Source organism: Portunus trituberculatus, chromosome 20 (genome assembly GCF_017591435.1).
Source record: "Portunus trituberculatus isolate SZX2019 chromosome 20, ASM1759143v1, whole genome shotgun sequence".
Lineage (NCBI taxonomy): Eukaryota > Metazoa > Arthropoda > Malacostraca > Decapoda > Portunidae > Portunus > Portunus trituberculatus.
In genome coordinates this window covers 9,293,318-9,316,737 of record NC_059274.1, presented here as the reverse complement: position 1 = coordinate 9,316,737, position 23,420 = coordinate 9,293,318, and the positions used below count along the sequence as shown (strand labels likewise).

General features: G+C 38.3%; 1 protein-coding gene across 9 annotated transcripts in view; it reads left to right on the top strand.

The window, feature by feature from the left end:
- Nucleotides 1–23,420, top strand: part of LOC123506795 (survival motor neuron protein-like) — a 105,680-nt gene that overhangs the window by 45,878 nt on the left and 36,382 nt on the right. For 6 of the 9 annotated variants that reach the window (XM_045259138.1, XM_045259142.1, XM_045259137.1 and 3 more), the window contains one exon: nucleotides 19,472–19,582. The exons of 2 other annotated variants lie outside the window; for them this stretch is intronic. In XM_045259138.1, coding sequence (XP_045115073.1) covers nucleotides 19,472–19,582 — 111 coding nt within the window. Of the gene's footprint in view, nucleotides 1–7,798; nucleotides 8,055–19,471; nucleotides 19,583–23,420 lie in introns of those variants that run through there. One more of the 9 variants, XM_045259140.1, reaches the window with a different exon arrangement.

Sequence of the window (23,420 nt, the reverse complement as noted above, 5' to 3'; positions counted from 1 at the left end):
GATTTATTGAGTTTCTATTCTAGAATAGTTGATAGAGTACAAGAGAGAGGGATGGGTTGACTATTTATTTGGATTTAAAAAAGGCGTTTGACAAAGTGCCACATGCAAGATTACTGTGGAAGTCAGAGGAGAAGGGTGGCTTAAAAGGAAGCACATTGAGATGGATGGAAAATTATTTGAATGGGAGAGAAATAAGGACGGTACTTAAAGATATGAAGTCCAAGTGGAGAGCAGTAGAAAGCGCAGTGCCGCAGGGATCAGTATTGGCACCAATACTTTTCCTCATATATATTAACGACATGCCAGAAGGAATGAACAGCTACGTAAATCTGTTTGCAGATGATACGAAATTGTGCAGAGTTAAAAAGCAAAAAGAGGATTTTGAAATACTGCAGGAAGACCTAAATAAGATCTGGAAATGGAGTAAAATGTGGGAAATGGAATTCAATCTGGAGAAAAGCCATGTCATGGAAATGGGAAAGAGTGAAAGACGACCCATAGGAATCTATAAGATGGTAGATGGAGTAGAACTGGAAAAAAGTAAAAAAGAAAAGGACTTAGGAGTGACGATGGAATAAAACAATCAATCTGTAAGCCATATTGATAGAATTTTCAGAGAGATATATAATTTGCTAAGGAATATTGGAGTAACATTTCACTACATGCATAAAGAAATGATGAAGAAATTCATAAGTACTATAATAAGACCCAGATTGGAATATGCAGGAGTAGTGTGGACCCTTCATAAAAAAGAAACACATGAAGAAGTTGGAGAGACTACAAAAAAATGGCTACAAGAATGGTTCCAGAATTTGAAGGAATGACATATGAGGAGAGACTAAAGGCTGTGGATCTATTAATCCTGGAACAAAGAAAGGAGAGAGGGAATCTGATACAAGTTTATAAATTGATTAATGGAATGGACCAAGTGGATAGTGAGAAACTGATCCTGAGAGTAGAATATGATTCGAAGCACAAGATTGCATAGTGAATAGCTGAGAATGGGAAGATGTCTGAGAGATGTTAAAAAATATAGTTTTCCAGAAAGATGTGTTGAGACATGGAACAGTTTGAGTGAAGAAGTGGTGTCAGCAACAAGTGTGCTTAGTTTTAAAGAAAAATTGGATAAGTGTAGATATGGAGATGGGGCCACACGAGCATAAAGCCCAAGTCATGTAAAATTATAAAGTATACGAGACTTACCGTAGCTCAGTTGAAGTTTGCTTTGGATTTTAGGAGTCAAATCACCTCTGTCGTAGTGGAGATTTTTTCATGAGATAAGCCATCTGCTCACCGGCCAGTGAGACTTCAAAGCCACGAACACCCACATGATATCAGCTAACATGTTATTAATCATAAATACAAGTAATCCTTGTAAAACATGTGAACAAGGGTGAGAAGTTGTGGGCATGTAAAAATCTCCACTACGGCAGAGTTGATTTGACTCCTAAAATCCAAAGCATACTTCAACTGACCTACGGTAAGTCTCGTATACTTTATAATTTTACTTTGTCAAATCACCTTCTGCCACGTAAAGATTCCTACATGAGGCTTTAAAGCCATGTGGGTGTCGTGCCTAAACAACTGCCTCTCAAAAGCATTGTGATATGGGATCAAAAACCACAATCCTGCATTGGAAATTTCATTATACATAAATCCATTATCACATGAAGTTCACTACCCATTACAATTGAACCTCTATACCAAATTTCAAATACATCTGTATTTTAAGAGAGTAACAAAACCACTATGGCAATTCCAACTTCTGCCACACTACCTTTGTCCCAATAAACTTGCAAAAGTAATTTTTAAGCATTTTTTTCAATATTCAAACATAAGAATACAATTGTAACACAAAAGAGTAACCAACCTACTCCAACACTGCTTCTTGAAAAGAGTCTACTTCTTTAACAATTTGTTTGTCATAGTACTTTGCAAAAGTACTTTCTCGTGTCCATCCTGCTTTGGACATAATACAAGCGATGGGTATTGACATAGCCTTGGCTTTAGATACTGCGGCAGGTCTAACACTACCCGCAGTAAATCTTGATGTATCCACTCCTGACCTATAAAGTATTGTTTTAATCCATCGGGATACGGAATCTTTAGTAACCGGCTTGTGTGGTTTAATGTAACTGATGAGTAATGTATCGTTGAACTGGGAAAACTCCTGTCTGAGTCCCTCAGTCCTTTCCAAATAATGTTTCAATGTTGCACAAACACATAAACATGAGTCCCTAGAATATGCTTGAAATTTATCAGTCCGTATATTAAATGTAGGCCTACACTGCTTAATGTTTCCCCTTAAATAAACTTAAATGAAATCTTTATCTATGTGCATACCCTGTGTACACAACAGGTGCAAAGTTTTTACTCTAGCTGCTTGAGTCAATGCCATTAGCATAACCAATTTCAATGATAAATCCTTAAGTGTCAAAATGTACAAAGGATACATAGATGTTAACATTGTCAGAACTGGCTGAACATCCCACATTTCCGTGTATCTAGTTGATGGTGGTCTTAGGTTAAATATGCCCTTCATGAACCTGATGACTAATGGATAATTACCCGCTCTGTATCCATTCACGACAATCCCTAGTGACGAGAGGGCACTTCTTGCAGTGTTGACCAACTCATAACCCACATACCTGTTGAAAGTTTCAGATAGAAAATTTATGATGTTTGAGACAGTGGGATCAAATGGACTAACGTCCTATCTATTACAAACCTGTGTCCATCTCTTAAGGTGTGGTCTATATTGTTTCCCCGTCCCCGGTTTCCACGAGTCCAGGATGATGTCCATACCTTTCTCAGAAATACCTCTGCTTCGCAGGTGCTGCCTGATAGAAGGCACGCCATCAGTTGAGTGTGCCTCATAATCAGATGTTCCTCCCCTGAAGAGAGGTTTACTAGTACCTCTCTCTTTTGCATGATGAGGCGAGGGTGATCTATCAGCATCCTGACTAGTGTGCCCATCCATGGTTGTGATAACTACAGCGGGACCACCATCCACACTCTCGCCTCTTCTGCACTTAACTTCTGCAGACACCTAGCAATCAGTGAAAAGGGTGGAAAGATGTATGAATGCATCCAAATATGTTGCACCTGGATCTGCGTTCCAAGAGCAATAGCAAGGTAGTTGTTTACTGAGCCTTGATGCAAACTAGTCAATCACCGGAGTACCAAAAATAATGCATAACTGTTTGAAAATATTAACATTGAGTTTCCATTCATGTCTGTCCTTAACTAACCGAGACGCCGAATCCGCCAACATGTTCGTCTTTCCTGGGATGTGAGAACATGTTATCCAAGCATCATATGTGATGCACCAATCCCAGATATTGGTGGCTATCACATTACAAATACTAGATTTTATGCCACCTATTTGATTAACATAAGTCATTGCAGTAGTATTATCACAAAAGACCTTAATGTGTTTTCCTTTGAGAACTGGAGCAAAGACTTGCAAAACTAATAGAATGTCCTTAAGCTCCAATGCATCAAAGTGCATCAACCTTTCTTTAGCTGACCAACTACCTGCGACAGACTGATGGAGAACATGGCCGCCCCCAACCTGTGCTTGAAGCGTCCGTATAGACGTCAACGTCCGTGCCTGTTCTAAAAATTTTTCTATTTTGTCTAGAAATGTTATGAATCCACCATTGAAGGTCAGATTTCATACCCTCTGTAATTCTCATGTAACTATCAAAGTTCCCTTGTTTGATTTTCAAAGCTGCAATTTTTTTCAGCTTCCAAATTCCTGTAATGTAGCTTGCCAAGCTCCACTACTGGAATGGCAGCAACCAGTAGACCAATAACTCTGGCTACTACCGTGATTATATCTGTACATTTATTTCTAAGTGTCTCACAGGCTTGCGTGATTTTCTGAATCCTGCATTGTGGCAATGAAACAGTCATATTATTAGTATCAATAATATTATCCAAGTATTCAATGGTCTGAGTGGGCTCCAGCACGGACTTGTCCATGTTAATGCAAAAACCTAGTTTATGAAGTAATTCAATGGTATCATCGACACAAGCCAGACGGCCTGTCCTAGACTTATTACAAATTAAAGAATCATCAATAAAACTAGTAATTACATGGCCTTTTTCTCTCAATGCAGCAAAAACTGGCTTCATCAATTTGCTGAAAATTCTTGGCCCCTCGGAAATACCATTAGGTAGGCACGTGAACTGATAGGTGAAGTCTTTCCATTTAAAACATAAATATTTCTGTTGTTCTGACTGGCCGGTGCATGGATGGCTTATCTCATGTAGGAATCTCCATGTGGCAGAAGGTGATTTGACGAAGTAAAACTACAACTAGGTAAATACAATTAGATAAATACATACACATGTTGCCGAGCAGCCACACCGATAAGACTTTGCTGAGCAGCTCCAAGGGAAAGTGCTTCACCAGGCATTGGAGTCTGAGCTAGATGTATGTGCAGGGGGGGTAGGGGGCCATAGGGTTCTCCTGTCTCCATATTAAATAAGATTTGGATACCGTATAGACGGAATAATGGAGAGAGAAATGTAACTAGAAGTGGCCAGAATATGACATCAAAACGTACGCCTGGTGGTGACAATTAGTGATTTATTGAAACACTTGTAGGACTAAGGAGATTGACTGAGGATGATATGGAGAAGTAATTTTCTGGATTTAGATGAAAGAGGCAATATAAAGAGGCTGATAAATGTGGAAAGAGAGTTAAGGTACATGAAGGAAGAGATGTCGAGTTTAATGGACAAGCAGGACAGACTGACAATGAAAAACACAGAGCTGAGATTGAGATTAGTTGAATGTGAGAAGGTCAGTGTAATGAATCACGGATTAAAGGAGGAGATATATTAGATAAAGAAACAAAATGATATATTAAAGGCTACATGTCATGGCTATGAAAACTCCATAAGGAGCTTATAGAGAAAAGTACAGGATGGGATTGAGGACACGGTGTAAGGTGGATTGGGTGAAAAAGAAGCTGAAGGAACTACAAAATACATAGAAAAAAGAACAGAAAGAGAAAAAGTTAAATTTTCAGAGGTAGTAAAGAGATAAATTCAAGAAAAAACAAAAGATGCTGTTATACAAGTAATTAACACCTTAAGTACCAGGACTTGTTTCCATATTCATTCTGTGTACTATTTGGTCATTTTATACACCTTCAAAAACTTATGTAGAGATTAAAATAGTGAAGACTGTGGCCATTAATCTTCTGACCTCCATAGACCCTTCCTAATGTTAATGAAATGGTCTAATCTTACACAAAACTTATGGTAAAAATGTGTCCCAGTACCTAAAGGATTAAGAAAAAAGAAGATCTAGTGAGAGATACAGTGGATAAGAGGAAATGTATCTTAATTTTTGTGATGAAAAAAAAAAAAAAAAAAAAATCCAAAAGTTCATGATAGAGCATGAAGAGAGAATTGGCGTAAACTGTTATCAAACAGGTCCAGGACAGCAAACAGGAGCTGGACCAGGAAGTGGAGGAAGTGATTAGGTTGGGAAGATTTAGTGAAGGGGGTAGGAGACCAATGAAAATGAGAATGAGATCACAGGTGGTAGTGGAGGAAGTTATGATAAGGAAAGGGAATCTGGCCGATGATACTGAACATAAAGATATATGAACCTGGAGGAGAAGGAAAAAGAAAAAGGGCTAAGAAATGAAGCTAAGGAAAAAAAAAAACGATAAAAAGACAAATAGAGAAAAAAAAAAAATTCTACTGGAGGGTTCTAGATATGAGACTAAAAAAGTGGTTCTTATGGAAGGAAGAGGTCATGGAGGAGGCAAGAAATTAAGAGTGACTTATAGTAATAAGTGGGTTGTTATCCAGCGTGTTGGAGGTTAAGGATTATTTGAAAGAGAAAAGCCAGATGTAATGTGCATCGTTAAAACAAAACTAAGAGTGGAGATCCATGTTAACTTTAAAGAGGAGGGATATAATAGCTGGAGAAGAGACAGGAAGGGTAAAGGGAAAGGAGGAGTGCTAATAATGGTTTGTGATAATATATGTGTGGAGGAAGTGCAATATGGTGAGGGCAAGGTGGAAGTAATGGGAGTAACAATCAAAACATAGGAATTGAAAAAAGAAAAAATCATAGTTTCATATGTACCACCTAAGACCTATTTTTTTTACAGTTAAAGTCTTCAACTAGAAGTATCCTTCCATCACGTTTTATCATATTATCTAAGCACTTAATCATCTCTCCTTGCATATCTTTGTGTTCCTCAGTTCCCCATGTGGAACTGTAAAAAAATGAACTGGAGAGAGATGGAAGTAATGGATAATGGTGGACAATGGAGTGAGGATGTGTTACAGCTGACTATGGTAAATACAATGGACCAGTGGGTGGAGGAGTCAACAAGGTACAGGGGGGAAGAAGAACTATCAATGCTTGACCTAGTAATCACAAAGAAGCCAGAGCCCCCTTCCAGTACATTACCTTAGTCCCATGGAAAAAAGTGATCATGTGACATTAGAGCTGGAAATACAGGAGGAGGATGGGATAAGATACAGAGATGACTACAAAAAAAGAGATTAAATTATGCAAAACCAGATTTTGAAAAATTAAGGAAATTTTTTGCTGATATTGAATGGAGAAACATTATGTGTGGAAGAACAATACAAGGGAAACATGAAATATTTTTACAGAAATACATGCAACCCCCTATTCACACAACAAAATTTCGCTACAATGAACGTTTCTTTTTACTACCATCTGCTCGTATACCGAACACCAAACTCGCTTTAACGAAATATTATCCAAGTAATTTTTTCCAAGTTTGAAAGCCCCACTGTATCACGCAAGCTGACAAGCTTTTGAATACAACAGCACCTCTCGTGGACAAAACGCGCACCACTCACTCCCCTATCATTCCCTGCTCTTAGTTAAAAACAATAACAGTGTTCAGCAGCAGCTCGTCTTCCCTTGCTCAACATCCCACTAAAACACCCTGCAACCAGCCCTGCAATGTTGCCTAGCATTGCTAAGAAGACCAGGAAGTCTATTACTCTCGGAGTGAAGCTGGATATTATCTATTCACAGACACGAGAGAGGTGAGAAAACTAATAGCATTGCTCGCCACCATGGCATGATTCCATCTACTGTTTCTACTATTTTCAAGTCAGCAGACTCTTTTAAGAAGGTTGGTGAGACTGTATCTTCCTTTGCAAGCTAGCACCTGAACTCGTGACTCTGCAATGGATAAAATGGAAAGTCTTGTGGAAATGTGGTACATAAGTTTTGTATGCGGTACAATGATGCGCCCTTTGTTTACATTCTACAGATTGCTGGCTAGCATCTTTCCTGCTCCACTCTCCCTCCCTTCATAAATTAAAGATCATGAACATTATAAAGTTATTTACATACATACATTAGTGTACATTATAATGACTTAGTCTTAAATTAAACTGCTTCAATGTTTAACTTCATAATTTTTACTTTCATTAAACCTTTTACTGTACTATGATGCACTCTTGCTTTGTTTACTTTCAATGTAAGTTCAAGGCAGGGGTCAAACTTGTTATAATTGGTTCACTTAACGAAAATTCACGCATCAAATGTTTTTTTAGTAACGTAATCTCTTCGTTAAGCAGGGGTTGCCTGTATAATGAAGGAGTAAAGAAATATGTACCTTTTAATAGAATTAAGAAAAAATACATACTTGGTACAATGCTAGATGCACAGAAGCTAAAAAAGGCAAAAGATAAAGCTTGGAAGAAATTCATTAAACAGAGAAATGACAATAACAGACATATAATGAATGAGAGCTTCAAAACTGTGTTAATTTTACAGAACCAAATGGGACATTTTATTGCCAAGGATTACAAGAAATCACAGTGCACAAAGAAGATATTAGAATCGCCAAGCATGCACTCGATGGTCTATGACCACCCTAACGCCAAAAGTGAATTTCACCAACCTGAGATTCACCAAGTGCAAGGGCTTACTGTATATGATAAATTTCCAGTATTGAGCTAATTTTGACCTTATAATTGTATATTTTTAAACCTATATCATCAGAAATAAATATTCATTTGCTACTCATAAATCATGATATTCTTCACAATCCTTGAAAGCCACTATTTAACTGGATCACCCCGTTGCATCATTTCTTTGATAGCTTATTGATTCGAAATTAAATCAGTAAAAGACCTACTAAAACATCTGAATGACGAGGATAGACAGAACTTAGAAGAGGAAGTAGAAGAAATCCATAGAATGGGACCATATCAAGAAGGAATAGTGAGACCAATTATGATATTACTAAAATCACAAGCAGCAGCAGAAGAAGTACTATATAGAAAAACGAAACTCAGAGAAACAGAAGGTTGCAAAGATATATATATAAAGAAAAATAGAAACGAGGAGGAAAGGAAGAGACACAATGAACTGGTGGCAGAAGCAAGAGAAAAAATAATGAAAGGTCAGAGGAGGAGAAGAAGGCATTTTTTGGAGAATTATAGGAGACAGGATAAGGAAATGGTATATAAAAGAGAAAGAAGAGAAAAGAATGGAGCAAGTTTAACTAAAATGATAAGAACAAGAGATTAAAATGATGTATACAAACATAGATGGGATTTTATCTAGTAAATTAGAATTAAGAGATTACATAAAGAAAGAAGAACCAGATATTGTATGCCTGGTGGAAACAAAGTTAAATGAGGCAATAAAATAGACATAGATAAAAGGTATAATATATGGAGGAGAGAGAGTGGGTAAAGGAGGAGGAGGAGTCATGATGATGTTAAGGAAGGAGATAGTGGTAAATCAAGTGGAGTTTGGGGAAGGAAAATCAGAAATACTGTATGTTAAGATGCATATTAACAAAAGGAGTTAACAATCATTGGAACATATGTGCCACCAAAACAAACTCATGGACTAACCAAGAATATAGAGACATGATAGATGACACAATAAGGAGTCTTACAAGAATCATTAAGGAAAGGAGAAAAGTGATATTGATAGGAGATTTCAACTGTAAGGAGGTAGACTGGGAAAATTATGAAAGTGGTATGGGGGAAGATGCCTGGGGAGATAGATTCCTGAACCTAATGATAGATAATTTGATGGTCCAAAGAGTAAAGGAAAACACAAGATTCAGAGGAAACGATGAGCCGGCAAGATTAGACCTAGTTTTACAAGGGATATACCAATTAACGATGATATAAGATACAAGTGCCCATTGGGAAAGAGTGACCATGTAATATTAGAGATGGATATAGAAGAAGGAAAGGAAGATAGAGATGAATCATACAAAGGAGACCGATTAAATTACAGAAAGGCTGATATTGAGAATCTCAAGAACTATTTTAAAACGTAAACTGGGAGGAGATGGAAAACTCATTAACGGTTCAAGAGAAATATAACTTATTTTTGGAAATATACAAAACTGGGGTCAGGGAATATGTTCCAAATATAGACCTAAAGAAGAAGGAAAGAAAGATTGGTTTAATGCAAGATGTGCTAGGGCAAAGGAGAAACGAGATGGAGCATGGAAAAGGTGGAGAAGAAACAGAAATCCAGAAAATAAGGAAAACTTCAAAACAGCAAGAAATGAATATGCTAAGGTGAGAAAGGAAGAAGAAAAGAACTATGAAAAGGACATTGTCGAAAAATGTAAGGAACAACCAAAATTGTTCTACAGATTCATAAATGGAAAAATAAGACAAAAAGAAACAATAGAAAGGTTAAAAGGAGAAAACGGAATGGTGGAAGACCCAAAAGTATGGCAGAACTGTTAAATAGTAAATTTCATGAGGTCTTTACTAAGGAATCCAAATTTGAAAGACCACAGGGTAATAGAGAGACTGTCTATATGAAAGAGATTAAAGTAACCAAGCTTGAAATAAAAAGTTGATGACGGAATTGGATGAGGAAAAGGCAATGGGACCGGATGAAGTCTCAGGCAGAATACTGAAAGAATGTAGGGAAGAACTAGCAAGTCCAATATACAACATCATAAAATGCTCAATAGAAAATGGAACAGTGCCAGTGGAGTGGAAAAGAGCTGAGGTGGTTCCCATATATAAGAGCGGAAGGAAGGAAGAACCTTTAAATTACAGGCCGGTATCACTAACTAGTGTAATATGCAAGATGTGTGAAAAAGTAATAAAGAAGCAATGGATCGAGTTTCTTGAAGACAACAAAATATTATCAAATAGCCAATTTGGTTTTAGAAAAGGTCGGTCATGTGTGACAAATTTATTGAGTTTCTACTCTAGAATAGTTGATAAAGTACAAGAGAGAGAGGATGGGTTGACTGTATTTATTTAGATCTAAAAAAGGCTTTTGATAAAGTGCCACATGAAAGATTACTATGGAAGTTAGAGGAGAAGGGTGGCTTAAAAGGAAGCACATTGAGATGGATGAAGAATTACTTAAGGGGGAGAGAAATAAGGACGATAGTTAAAGATATGAAGTCCAAGTGGAGAACAGTAGACAGCGGAGTGCCACAGGGGTCAGTATTGGCACCAATACTTTTTCTCGTATATATAAATGACATGCCAGAGGAGTGAACAGCTACATAAATCTGTTTGCGGACGATGCGAAACTGTGCAGAGTCATTAAACAAAAGAGGATTGTGAAATACTACAGGAAGACTTAAACAAGATCTGGAAATGGAGCAAAAAATGGGAGATGGAATTCAATGTGGACAAAAGCCATGTCATGGAAATGGGAAAAAGTGAAAGATGACCAGTGGGAATCTATAAGATGGGAGATGGAGTAGAACTAGAAAAAGTAAAAAAGGAAAAGGACTTGGGAGTGACAATGGAAGAAAATAATCAACCGGTTAGCCATATTGATAGAATTTTCAGAGAGACGTATAATTTGCTAAGGAATATTGGAGTAGCATTTCACTATATGGACAAGGAAATGATGAAGAAATTGATAAGTACTAAAATAAGACCTAGATTGGAATATGCAGGAGTTGTGTGGACTCCCCATAAAAGAAACACATAAGAAAATTAGAGAGACTACAAAAATGGCTACAAGAATGGTTCCAGAATTTAAAGGGATGGCATATGAGGAGAGACTAAAGGCAATGGATCTACCAACCTTGGAGCAGAGAAGAGAGAGGGATCTGATACAAGTTTATAAATTGATTAACGGAATGGATGAAGTGGATAATGAGAAACTGATCCTGAGAGAAGAATATGACTTTAGAAGCACAAGATCACATAGTAAGAAACTAAGGAAGGGACGATGTCTGAGAGATGTTAAAAAATTTAGTTTCCCGCAAAGATGTGTTGAGACTTGGAACAGTTTGAGTGAGGAAGTGGTATCAGCAAAGAGTGTACATAGTTTTAAAGAAAAATTGGATAAGTGTAGATATGGAGACGGGACCACACGAGCATAAAGCCCAGGCCCTGTAAAACTACAACTAGGTAAATACAACTAGGTAAATACACGCCGTCGCTGAGAGAGGACTGCTCGTCTCCGGCTGTGGACGGGAAGAAGGAAAATACCTATATTGTTACAGGGCCCGGGTACCTCTAAGTTAGTGTCCTGTTAATGTCCTACTGTCACATAGTGTTGAAAGTGAGGGATATGGAAAGTGGTCCCTGAGAGGAGAGTGTGAGCGGTGATTGTTTTGGCCGTAATCAGCTGAAGGTTTTATAACTACGCCAAGAGGACTGGAGAAATTAGATATGGATGCAAGGCAAGAGTTCAGGCATTGAACAGTGATGTCGTTGATGCGGTGTGTGTCAATCAGATGAAAGAGAGATATGACAGGAATGGACAAGGAGACAGGACACAGAGAGCTTAGCTCTGGCCCTGTAATACACAAATAGGTAAATACACACATGCAGTAAATAAGGTAAACTTCAAGATAGCAAGAAATTAATATGTTAAAGTGAGGAAGGAAGAGGAGGGGAGGATCTATGAAAAGGACATAGTCGAAAAATGCAAGGAGCAACCAAAATTGTTCTACAGATTCAAAAACGGAAAAATAAGACAAAAAGAAACGATAGAAAGGTTAAAAGGAGAAAATGGGATGGTGGAAGACCAAAAAAGTATGGCAGAATTGTTAAATAATAAGTTCCAGGAGGTCTTTACTAAGGAATCCAAATTTGAAAGACCACAGGGTAATAGAGACACCATCTATATGGAAGAGATTAAAGTAACCAAGCTTGAAATAAAAGAGTTAATGAAGGAACTGGATGAAGAAAAGGCAGTGGGACCAGATGAAGTCTCAGGCAGAATACTGGAAGAATGTAGGGAAGAACTAGCTAGACCTATATACAACATCATAAAATGCTCAATAGAAAATGGAACAGTACCAGTAGAATGGAAAAGAGCTGAGGTGGTTCCCATATATAAGAGCGGAAGGAAGGAAGAACCTCTAAATTACAGACCGGTATCACTAACTAGTGTAATATGTAAGATGTGTGAAAGAGTAATAAAGAAACAATGGATCGAGTTCCTTGAAGACAACAAATTATTATCAAACAGCCAATTTGGCTTTAGAAAAGGTCGGTCGTGTGTAACAAAATTACTGAGTTTCTACTCTAGAATAGTTGACAGGGTACAAGAGAGAGAGGGATGAGTTGATTGTATTTACTTGGATTTAAAAAAGGTGTTTGATAAAGTGCCACATGCAAGGTTACTGTGGAAATTAGAGTAGAAGGGTGGTTTAAAAGGAAGCACATTGAGATGGATGGAAAATTATTTGAAGGGGAGAGAAATAAGGATGGAAGTTAAAGATATGAAGTCTAAGTGGAGAGCAGTAGAAAGCGGAGTGCCACAGGGGTCAGTATTGGCGCCAATACTTTTTCTCATTTATATAAATGACATGCTAGAAGGAGTGAACAGCTACATAATTCTGTTTGCGGACGATGCGAAACTGTGCAGAGTTATAAAGCAAAAAGAGGATTGTGAAATACTGCAAGGAGACCTAAATAAGATATGGGAATAGAGTAAAAAGTGGGAGATGGAATTCAGTGTGGACAAAAGCCATGTCATGGAAATGGGAAAGAGTGAAAGACAACCAGTGGAAATCTTTAAGATGGGAGATGGAGTAGAACTGGAGAAAGTAAAAAAGGAAAAGGATTGGGAGTGACGATGGAAGAAAATAATCAACTGGCAAGCCATATTGATAGAATTTTCAGAGGGACATATAATTTGCTAAGGAATATTGGAATAGCATTTCACTACATGGAAAAAGAAATGATGAAGAAATTGATAAGTACTATAATAAGACCCAGATTGGAATATGCAGGAATAGTGTGGACCCCTCACACCAAACATAGAAGCTATTTTAGTAAGAGATGAGATGTGGAGTTTCCAGTTTAGATTATGAGTAAAGGACAGACCAAGGATATTCAGTATAGAAGAAGGAGACAGTTGAGTGTGGTTGAAGAAGTAGTGATAATTGTCTGAAAGGTTGTGTCATGTTGATAGGGGAAGGAATTGAGTTTTTTGAGGCATTGAACTTTACTAAGTTTTCTCTGCCCAGTCAGAAATCTTAGAAAGATTGGAAGTCAGGCATTCTGTGATGTCTCTCCGAGAACTGTTAATTTCCTGAAGGGTTGGTTGTCTCTGAAAAGACACACTCACAAAAAAAAAAAAAAAAAAAAAAAAAAATTGGGGTCGTAAACATATTGCAGGAACAGAAGTTGCCATAACAAAGGAAAACATACTTCATACAACTCAGTCTTTAGTGGTTACATTTGTAGTGGAGATGTATGAATAGTTTACATGTATTAAAAAGCATTTGATATACTATTTGATATACAGTAATACCTCGAGATACGAATGCCCCAACATATGATTTTTTAATATATAAAGAAAAATTTCATATAAATTACACCTTGAAATATGAAGATATTTTTAAGATACGAATAGCCATCGGTAGGGGGCGCAGCAATCACTTGGCTACCCGCGTCCACCCGAACATTCAGCCCACGTTGTATATTGTCGTTCATCCTTTGTGCATATATGTGTCTGTGGTCCTCAGCAGTGTGTATTTTTTCTTAAGTTTTGTGAACTCAAGACCCTGTGATCATGGGTCCCAAAAATAAAAGTTTGGCGAGAAACACACAAAATAGCCTGTATTCATGTACTGATTACACTTAGAAATTCAGTGAACGAGTGAGTACAAATGAGGCGCCCCGAGCCAGAGGGAACCATCCCTCAAAAATACGAAAATTGAGTTAAAGGCGGGATCATGTTGTCGAAGGGTGTAAAAGTCGTATAAAATTGTCGGCCAAGTGAAATACGACCATATGGGTACCTATACGAAGCCTCAAAGTGGAGTGATAATGCGTAAAAAAACGCGCGAAAAACTTCTCCGATCTGCGAGCCAGAAGGTACCAACAGCAGGGAGTTAAAGGCGGGATCATGTTGTCGAAGGGTGTAAAAGTCATATAAAATTGTCGGCCAAGTGAAATACGACCATATGGGTACCTATACGAAGCCTCAAAGTGGAGTGATAATGCGTAAAAAATGTCGCGACAAACTTCTCTGATCTGCGAGCCAGAAGGTACCAAGAGCAGGGAGGTGCGGCTGAGCCTCGCCGTGCGCTCCCCAATCAGCGGCGAGTATTCTCGTGACTCATAGCCGCCCCCACCTCGGCCAATCACAGCCTTTGTTTACTTTAGCCCAGAGTCTCCCGCCAAATCCTTCCTTCCCTCCCTTGCCAGGCCTATTACTCCCGCATCAGCTACACCAAATCATAGAAAATAAATTTTAAAATACAATATCACAATCTTCTATACAGATACATCTCACACTATAATCTCTTCAGAAATGAAGAGAAAATAGGGAAATAAAACATTTTCGGAATAAAAGTTGCGCTAGGGGAAATATTGCTTTATTCGCTCATAAAAAATTCGTAAAAAATCGAGTTAAAAGCATATCGTCATAATTTTTTTACATAATGCTTGTTTTATCATACACTTTGAAAAAATGAACCTAAAACATAACCTTCCTGGGAAAAATTTTCTGCTACGGTGTAGGGGTATTTATAATAATCTCTGTAAAAGTTAAAACATAGAATATACTATTAAAAACCACATGGCATGACAGGTCTTGCCGAGACCTTTCAAATGATGTATAATATGATAATATTGTGACCAATCTTACGGTAGGGGGAAATATTGCTTTATTTGCTCATAAAAAAATTCGTAAAAAATCGAGTTAAAAGCATATCGTCATAATTTTTTTACATAATGCTTGTTTTATCATACACTTTGAAAAAATGAACCTAAAACATAACCTTCCTGGGAAAAAATTTCCTTCGGGTGTAGGGGTATTTATAATAATCTCTGTAAAAGTTAAAACATAGAATATACTATTAAAAAACACATGGCATGACAGGTCTTGCCGAGACCTTTCCAATGATGTATAATATGATAATATTGTGACCGATCTTAGGGTAGTATTAATTGTTCAACTTTAAACGCGTTTTTCTCGAAAGTAGGTTCGTGTGGGTTGGTTCCCTCTGGCTCCGGGCGCCTCAAATGGTGTTCTGCCCACAAGCAACTCTTCCTCTTTGCTATGTAAAAAACCAGAAGTCTCTAGATGTCATGGTTACCAAAACATCAGAGGTTGAATGAGGTGGTATCGTCGGTGTACATGGCCTAGCGTCTGATCGAGTTCAGTGGCCTGGGCTAGAGTGATAGAAAAACCCCTTGTATCCCCCCCATCTCTCTCTCTCTCTCTCTCTCTCTCTCTCTCTCTCTCTCTCTCTCTCTCTCTCTCTCTCTCTCTCTCTCTCTCTCTCTCTCTCTCTCTCTCTCTCTCTCTCTCTCTCTCTCTCTCTCTCTCTCTCTCTCTCTCTCTCTGCGCCTGTTCTGATACCACTCTCATTCAAAAGATGTCTTCCAGCAACATGGCGAGAGACCCGAGATATAGAAATAAGGTGAGAGAGATGCGGAATCAGACACCATGAAATCACTGTCGCTCCCACCATCCATCCTTGGTGACACAATGACATAGAGCAGGGGTCGGCAACCTATGGCACGCGTGCCAGACTTGGCACGCAGAGTACTTACCTATGGCACGCCACGTGATATGAAGGAGCAAAGAAAAAAAAGTTAAGCAACAAAATAATGAGAGAGAGAGAGAGAGAGAGAGAGAGAGAGAGAGAGAGAGAGAGAAATGTGTATTGTACATCCTTACAGTTATGATTTAAATTTTCGTATGATTCTAAATATTTCTTTCTTATGATATATTAAAATGATTAAATTAAAACGAAAATGTTTTGTACCCGCGATGAGGTGTATGTGAGCACAGCGAGATGTAGAGCAGTATGAGACACGTTGGTCCCGCCGCTGGTGACGCATTAGTCAAGCAGCGCTGCTGTTTCAGTGACTATTTACCTGCCCTGAGTGACACTCTTTCTAGTTACTGTCGCCATGGCTACTGCGAAAAAAGTCAAGCTTGATGTCCGATCATTTCAGTCATCATGGACAAATGACTTTGGATTTATTCAACAGAATGATCGTGCTATGTGTGCTCTCTGCTGCGAAAATGTCGTGTGCCGCACATCTAGTGTTAAAAGACACTTTGAAACAAAACACAATAAGACTTTCAAGGACAGTGCAGACAAGGCTGAAGCGATTAAGAAAGCAGTATCCCGCTATGAGAAACAAAGTAATGTGTTTAAGAACCTGAGTGCTAGCAAAAACAATGCAACTGAGGCCAGTTACAAACTAGCTTTGTGTATTGCTAAGCATGGAAAGCCTTTTACTGATGGAGATTTCATAAAAGCAGCTTTCCTAGAGTGCTCTGAGGTGTTATTTGATGGCATATCAAACAAACAGATGATCATCTCAAGGATAAAAGATATGCCTGCCTCAGCTAGGACCGTGGAGAGACGTATTTCTGAAATGGCTGCTAATGTGGGTGAGCAGCAAACTGTTGCTTTAACAACTACACCTGTGTTCAGTGTGGCCCTGGATGAAAGCGTGGATATAAATGACATTCCCGTCTGGCTGTTTTTGCCAGGTACAGTGACACAGAGATACACGAGGAGCTGTGCTGTCTTCAACCTATGTATGGCACTACCAAGGGGGAGGACATACTGAAGACATTCACTGACCATTTTGAGGACAGAGGATTGACATAAGAAAGATTTTTGCAGTAACAACAGATGGTGCCCCTGCTATGGTAGGAAAAACAAGGGTTTTACCAAGCTTGTTGAGGATAAAATTGGACACCCCATTTTGAAATTGCACTGCATAATTCATCAAGAAAATTTATGTGCCAAAATCTCGAGCTCTGATCTCAACAAGGTGATGGCTACTGTAACAAAAGTAGTGAATTTTGTTGTTGCACACTCTTCTCTTACGCACAGGCAGTTTCAAGCTTTCCTTGAAGAGGTGGACAGTGCTTACAAAGATATACCCTTGCACAGCAGTGTTAGGTGGCTAAGCTGTGGGAAGGTATTGGAGAGATTTGTGGAATGCTTTGATGAAATCAAGCTTTTCTTAACAGAAAAGGCCAAGGCTACCCTGAGCTGGAGGACAGAGATTGGATTGTGAAACTTATGTTTCTCTCAGACATCACCAAACATCTAAATGACCTCAGTCTTCTCTTGCAAGGTGCAGGAAAAACAGTGATGGACTTGTATGATACTTGGAAGGCATTTGTTGCAAAGCTTGCAGTTTACTCATCAGATATTAAAATGGTTCTTTCCGTTACTTCAAAAACTTGAAAAACTTATCTGCAACTCATCCTGTCAACACTACTGATCTTCAGGTGTACATGCAAGAATTGAAATCTGAGTTCTCAATCAGATTTCAAGATTTCAAAACATCGGCCCAGTGTTTTCCTTTTAATCAGACCAGACACGTTTAGATACAGTGAGTTGGACGCATCTCTTTTTGAGTGGATGGAAACTGAGGAGTTGGAAATGCAGTTAATTGACTTTCAGGCCTCATCATTGTGGTCAGCTAAATTTAAGGATCTTTGAGAAATATTGGAAACTAGTACGAATGATCATGCAGCCTCCATATTAAGTTCCTGGACATCACTGCCTGATAAATTCAATTGCATGAAGAAAGTAGCTTTTGCATTGCTATCAGCATTTGGATCTACATATCAGTGCGAGCAGATATTTTCACACATGAAGCACATCCTCAATCCCCATCGCAGCAACCTTACAACGGATCATTCTGAGGGTTGTGTAAAGCTCAAGGTGTCCAGATATTCACCTGAAATTTCAACTTTGGCCAAAGGAAGCAAGGGCAAGGATCGCATTAATATTGTGAGTATAATTTTACAATAAAGAAGTATATTTTTAGTTTCTAAGAATACTAAATGCTACAAAAAGTGTTACATTTATGTTATGCATGTGGAGAAAAATACATCCTACTTTAATTACAATGGTCACTACATACTCAGTCATAGTGTATAATTATAATTTTCATTTTCGTAGGCTACATATAGGGCTGAAAAAATAACATTTGGCACGCAAGGGAGTAAAAAAGTGGCATGAATTATAAACTGGCACACTATGTTCAAAAGGTTGCCGACCCCTGACATAGAGCATATGTTTACTCCTGATGAGTGTTGCCAGCTCACAAGCAAAGAAAACGGGAAGAAAATAACCAAAATATAGCAGTAAAAAGCCTAAACGTCTATCGACGTGCCCTGAGTCTTGCGTGTTGAATGTCTATCAACGTGTCCTGAGTTTTGCGGGTTAAGTTGTTATTTTGGGTAATATAGTTAATTTATATCATGCATACAATAAATATTGTATTTATCTTATATTAAATTATATTTGGTTGGTATTTAAAGCATGTTAATTTTTTAGGGGGGTAAATTCGTATCACAAGAATGAATTAATTCTATTTCCATTAATTTCTATGGGAAAAATTGATTTGATATATGATTTTATTGATATACAATGATCATCACGGAAGGAATAAAATTTGTATGTCGAGGTACCACTGTACTATATATTAAGCCATGAATCTCACATATAACCCAAATCTCTCAGCTATTTAGAGGTGGAATAGAAAGATGATTTGTTAGGATGGGTTCTGAGGGAATGATGGAATAGAAACATTGACAAGTGCTGGCCCAATTGTCACAAGAATGACTCTGAATATGTATAATGGTTCATGGCATGAATACACTGTTAAATATTTCACTGGTATTAGGATAAGACAGACTTTGCCGATGTTATTAAGTGTAAAAAATTTCAATGTATTCAATACATATTTTTTTATCTATCATTGTAGTCAAAAATTGGTATTTTTCATCAATAATTTTTTTCACAATGTAATTATCATTATTTTCTTTATAAAATGGGAGGGGAATGTATTGTAGCACAATGTGAGAGCTTTGGTAGCACTAGGGAATGCCTGATTGTGGCACTGTACCAAAGGTTGTACAGAAATGTATTTATGATACTAGTACCAATGAGATTTTTCATCAACAAACATTAGTTGTAAAAAATGTAGAAAAAATAATTATGAAGTAATTTTAATGTTTTGTTATTCTCTTGATATTCAGATGGATCAGTGTAGTTCAGTGGCAGAGAGTGACCAGCAGTCTGATACAGACTGTGAAAAGAACAGCAAGAGACAATGTCTGCCATCTAATCAATACAATCCACACAACATGGTGAGACTGTCAGCATTTTTTTTTTTTTAACATATTTCATTGTTTTTGATAAGAATTGAGTAGCATTTTACTCTGAAATTTAGATCCTATATCTAAGCAATGTGCAATCAGCTGTGTAACTTAATGGTTTATTCTTTAATATTTTGTGCACAGTTGTAGTTCAGATGTTTAACTACCATTAACTTTATTTGGAAAACAAAAGTACTAATGATACTAATTATGTTGAAAGATACTTCCAGAGAAAGAGATGTGAATAATATGCTTGTAACTACACTGCATGAGTTGTTCTTTAGATGATGCATGCTATGCAGCTTCTATTCAACTCCAGTAAAGGGGCTGATTACTACAGGTGCATATACAGTGGTATCTTGAGATATGAGTTTAATTCATTCCATGACGGAGCTCATATCTCAAAAAAAATTTTCCCACTGAAATGCATTGAAATGCCATTAATCTGTTCCAGCCTCTCCCAAAAGAACATCCTTATTTATTTATTTTTTTTTACATATTTTCAAGTAAGAAAAAGATACAGGCAACCCTCGCTTAGCGAAGGGGTTATGTTCCAAAAAACCCTTCGTTAAGCGAATTTTCGTTAAGCGAACCAATTATAACAAGTTTAACCCCTGACTTGAACTTCCATTGAGAGTAAACAAAACGAGTGTGCATCATAGTACAGTAAGAGGTTTAATGAAAATAGAAATTATGAAGTTAAACATTTAAGCAGTTTAATTTAAGACTAAGTCATTATAATGTACACTAATGTATGTATGTAAGTAACTTTATAATGTTGATGATCTTAAATTTATGAAGGAGATCTCTTCCTCACCTTTAACCCTTCTGCTTATGCTGTCACCCCATCATCTCTGTTGGGCTCCTCCGATCACAATCTCATTTCTGTATCTTGTCCTATTTCTCCAATCCTCCACAGGACCCCCAAAGTGGAGGTGCCTCTGGCATTTGCCTCTGCCAGTTGGCCTGAGGAGGTATTATGCTGATTTTCCTGGAATGATTACTGTTTTTTTTTTTTTTCTATTTATACCATGTGGACTTTTCACGGAAATGGGTTATAGGGGATACTTCTTAGGGCACCTCCTTTCTCAAAGCCCACCCGATAGGAAACCGTTGCCCTGAGTGAGAAGCCCAACCTACACTCAGACCGTGCACAGGATTCGAACCCGTGCTCTTGGAAACCCCTCGATCCCCAAAACACGCATGGTTCCACTGTATCACGGCGGCCCCCGTGTCAGAAACCAATCTCTGTGTGCTGAACGCATAACAGAGTTGATAACGTCTGGCACGGAGGCGTACATTCCTCTTTTTTTTCTCAACCTAAACCTTCTAAACCTTGGTTTAACTCAGCCTGTTCTCATGCTATACATGATAGAGAGGTTGCTCACAAAAGGTACTTGAGCCTTCCATCTCCTGAATCTCATGCACTTTATATTTCTGCCCAGAATCATGCCAAGTCTGTTCTTCAACTTGCCAAACACTCCTTCATAAGTAGAAAATGTCAAAATCTTTCAAACTCAAACTCTCCTCGAGACTTCTGGCATCTAGCCAAAAACATCTCCAATAACTTCACTTCTTCATCTTTCCCTCCTTTATTTCATCCTGATGGCACCACTGCCATCTCTTCTGTCTCTAAAGCTGAACTCTTCTCTCAAACCTTTGCTCACAACTCCACCTTGGACGATTCTGGGCTTGTCCTCCCTCTCCTCCTCCCTCTGACTATTTCATGTCTACAATTAAAATTCTTCGTAATGATGTTTTCCATGCCCTCGCTGGCCTAAACCCTCGGAAGGCTTATGGTCCTGATGGGGTCCCTCCTATTGTTCTCAAAAACTGTGCATCCGTGCTTGCACCTTGCCTGGCCAAACTCTCTCAACTTTGTCTATCAACTTCTACCTTTCCTTCCTGCTGGAAGTTTGCCTACATTCAGCCTGTTCCTAAAAAGGGTGACCGTTCTAATCCTTCAAACTACCGTTCTATAGCTTTAATTTCTTGCTTGTCTAAAGTTTTTGAATCTATCCTGAATAGAAAGATTCTCAAACATCTGTCACTTCACAATTTTCTGTCTGATCACCAGTATGGCTTCCGTCAAGGTCGCTCTACTGGTGATCTTCTGGTTTTCTTAGTGAGTCTTGGTCATCCTCTTCTAGAAATTTTGGAGAAAATTTTGCTGTCGCGTTAGACATATGAAAAGCTTTTGATAGAGTCTGGCATAAAGCTTTGATTTCCAAACTGCTCTCTTACGGTTTCTATCCTTCTCTCTGCAACTTTATCTCAAGTTTCCTTTCTGACCGTTCTATTGCTGCCGTGGTAGACGGCCATTGTTCTCCTAAATCTATGAATAGTGGTGTTCCTCAGGGTTCTGTCCTGTCACCCACTCTCTTTCTATTATTCGTTAATGATCTTAACCAAACTTCCTGCCCTATCCACTCCTGCACTGATGCTACCACCCTATATCTTTCCACATCCTTTCAGAGACGACCAACCCTTCAAGAAGTCAACAGATTACACTTAGATGCCACAGAACGCCTGACTTCTAATCTTTCTAAGATTTCCAATTGGGACAGAGAAAATCTAACAGTTTTCAATGCCTTAAAAACTCAATTCGTCCATCTATCAAAACGCCTGACTTCTAATCTTTCTAAGGTTTTCAATTGGGGCAGAGAAAATCTAGTAGTTTTCAATGCCTTAAAAACTCAATTCCTCCATCTATCAACTCGACACAACCTTCCAGACAACTATCCCCTCTTTTTCAATGACACTCAACTGTCTCCCTCTTCCACACTGAATATCCTCGGTCTGTCCTTTACTCATAAACTTAACTGGAACTTCACATCTCATCTCTAGCTAAAACATCTTCTATGAAGTTAGGCATTTTGAGGCGTCTCCTCCAGTTTTTCTCGCCCCTCCAACCGCTTACTCTGTACAAGGGCCTCATTTGCCCCTGTATGGACTACTCTTCACTTGTTAGGGAGGAGGGGTTCCAATCACACAGTTTTATTCGATAGGGTGGAATCAAAAGCCTTTCCTCTCATCAACTCCCCTCCTCTGACTGACTGTCTTCAGCCTCTTTCTCACCGCCAAAATGTTTCATAAGAACATAAGAAAGGAGGGAAGCTGCAAATGTTGCATCCCAATGTGCTTTCATCTCTTTCTATCTTTTATTACGATTTTCATACTAACTGCTCTACTGATCTTGCTAAGTGCATGCCTCCCCTCCTCCTGCGTCCTTACTGCACAAGGCTTTCTTCTTCCTCTCATCCCTATTCTGTCTAACTCATTAATGCAAGGATTAACCAGTACTTCTATTAGCTTTTTACAAGCCTTGCCCCCAAGAAAGGATTGTTTTGTAATGCATAAAGTGAAATCTTACATGGAATACCAAAAAATAAAGCAGAGATGAGATTGCCCACAGACGAGGCGGAGACTCCAGGCGACTCGGCCACTTCTTCTTCTTGTGACCCTTTTAGCTTGCGTGTTGTCTTTCACCACGATATGTTTCTACTCCTCTATTGGCCGCTATAATGGATATCATATCTTAGTATTCATATACTCTCATGTCATGAGGATAACCTCGACTCTGTGGCACTGAGTGATAGTGAATTACTAATGAAATACCGTGATATTTCATTAGTAATTCTACTCAAGAATGGTTAACATAGTGCAAGAAAGGGATGGCTGGGTGGACTGCATCTGCTTAGATCTAAAGAAGGCATTTGTCAAGGTCCCACACAAAAGGTTACTGTGGAAACCTGAACAAAATGGAGGACTTCTGAAATGGATGACTAACTTTCTAAAAGACAGAGAAATTAAAACAATTAGAAGAGAT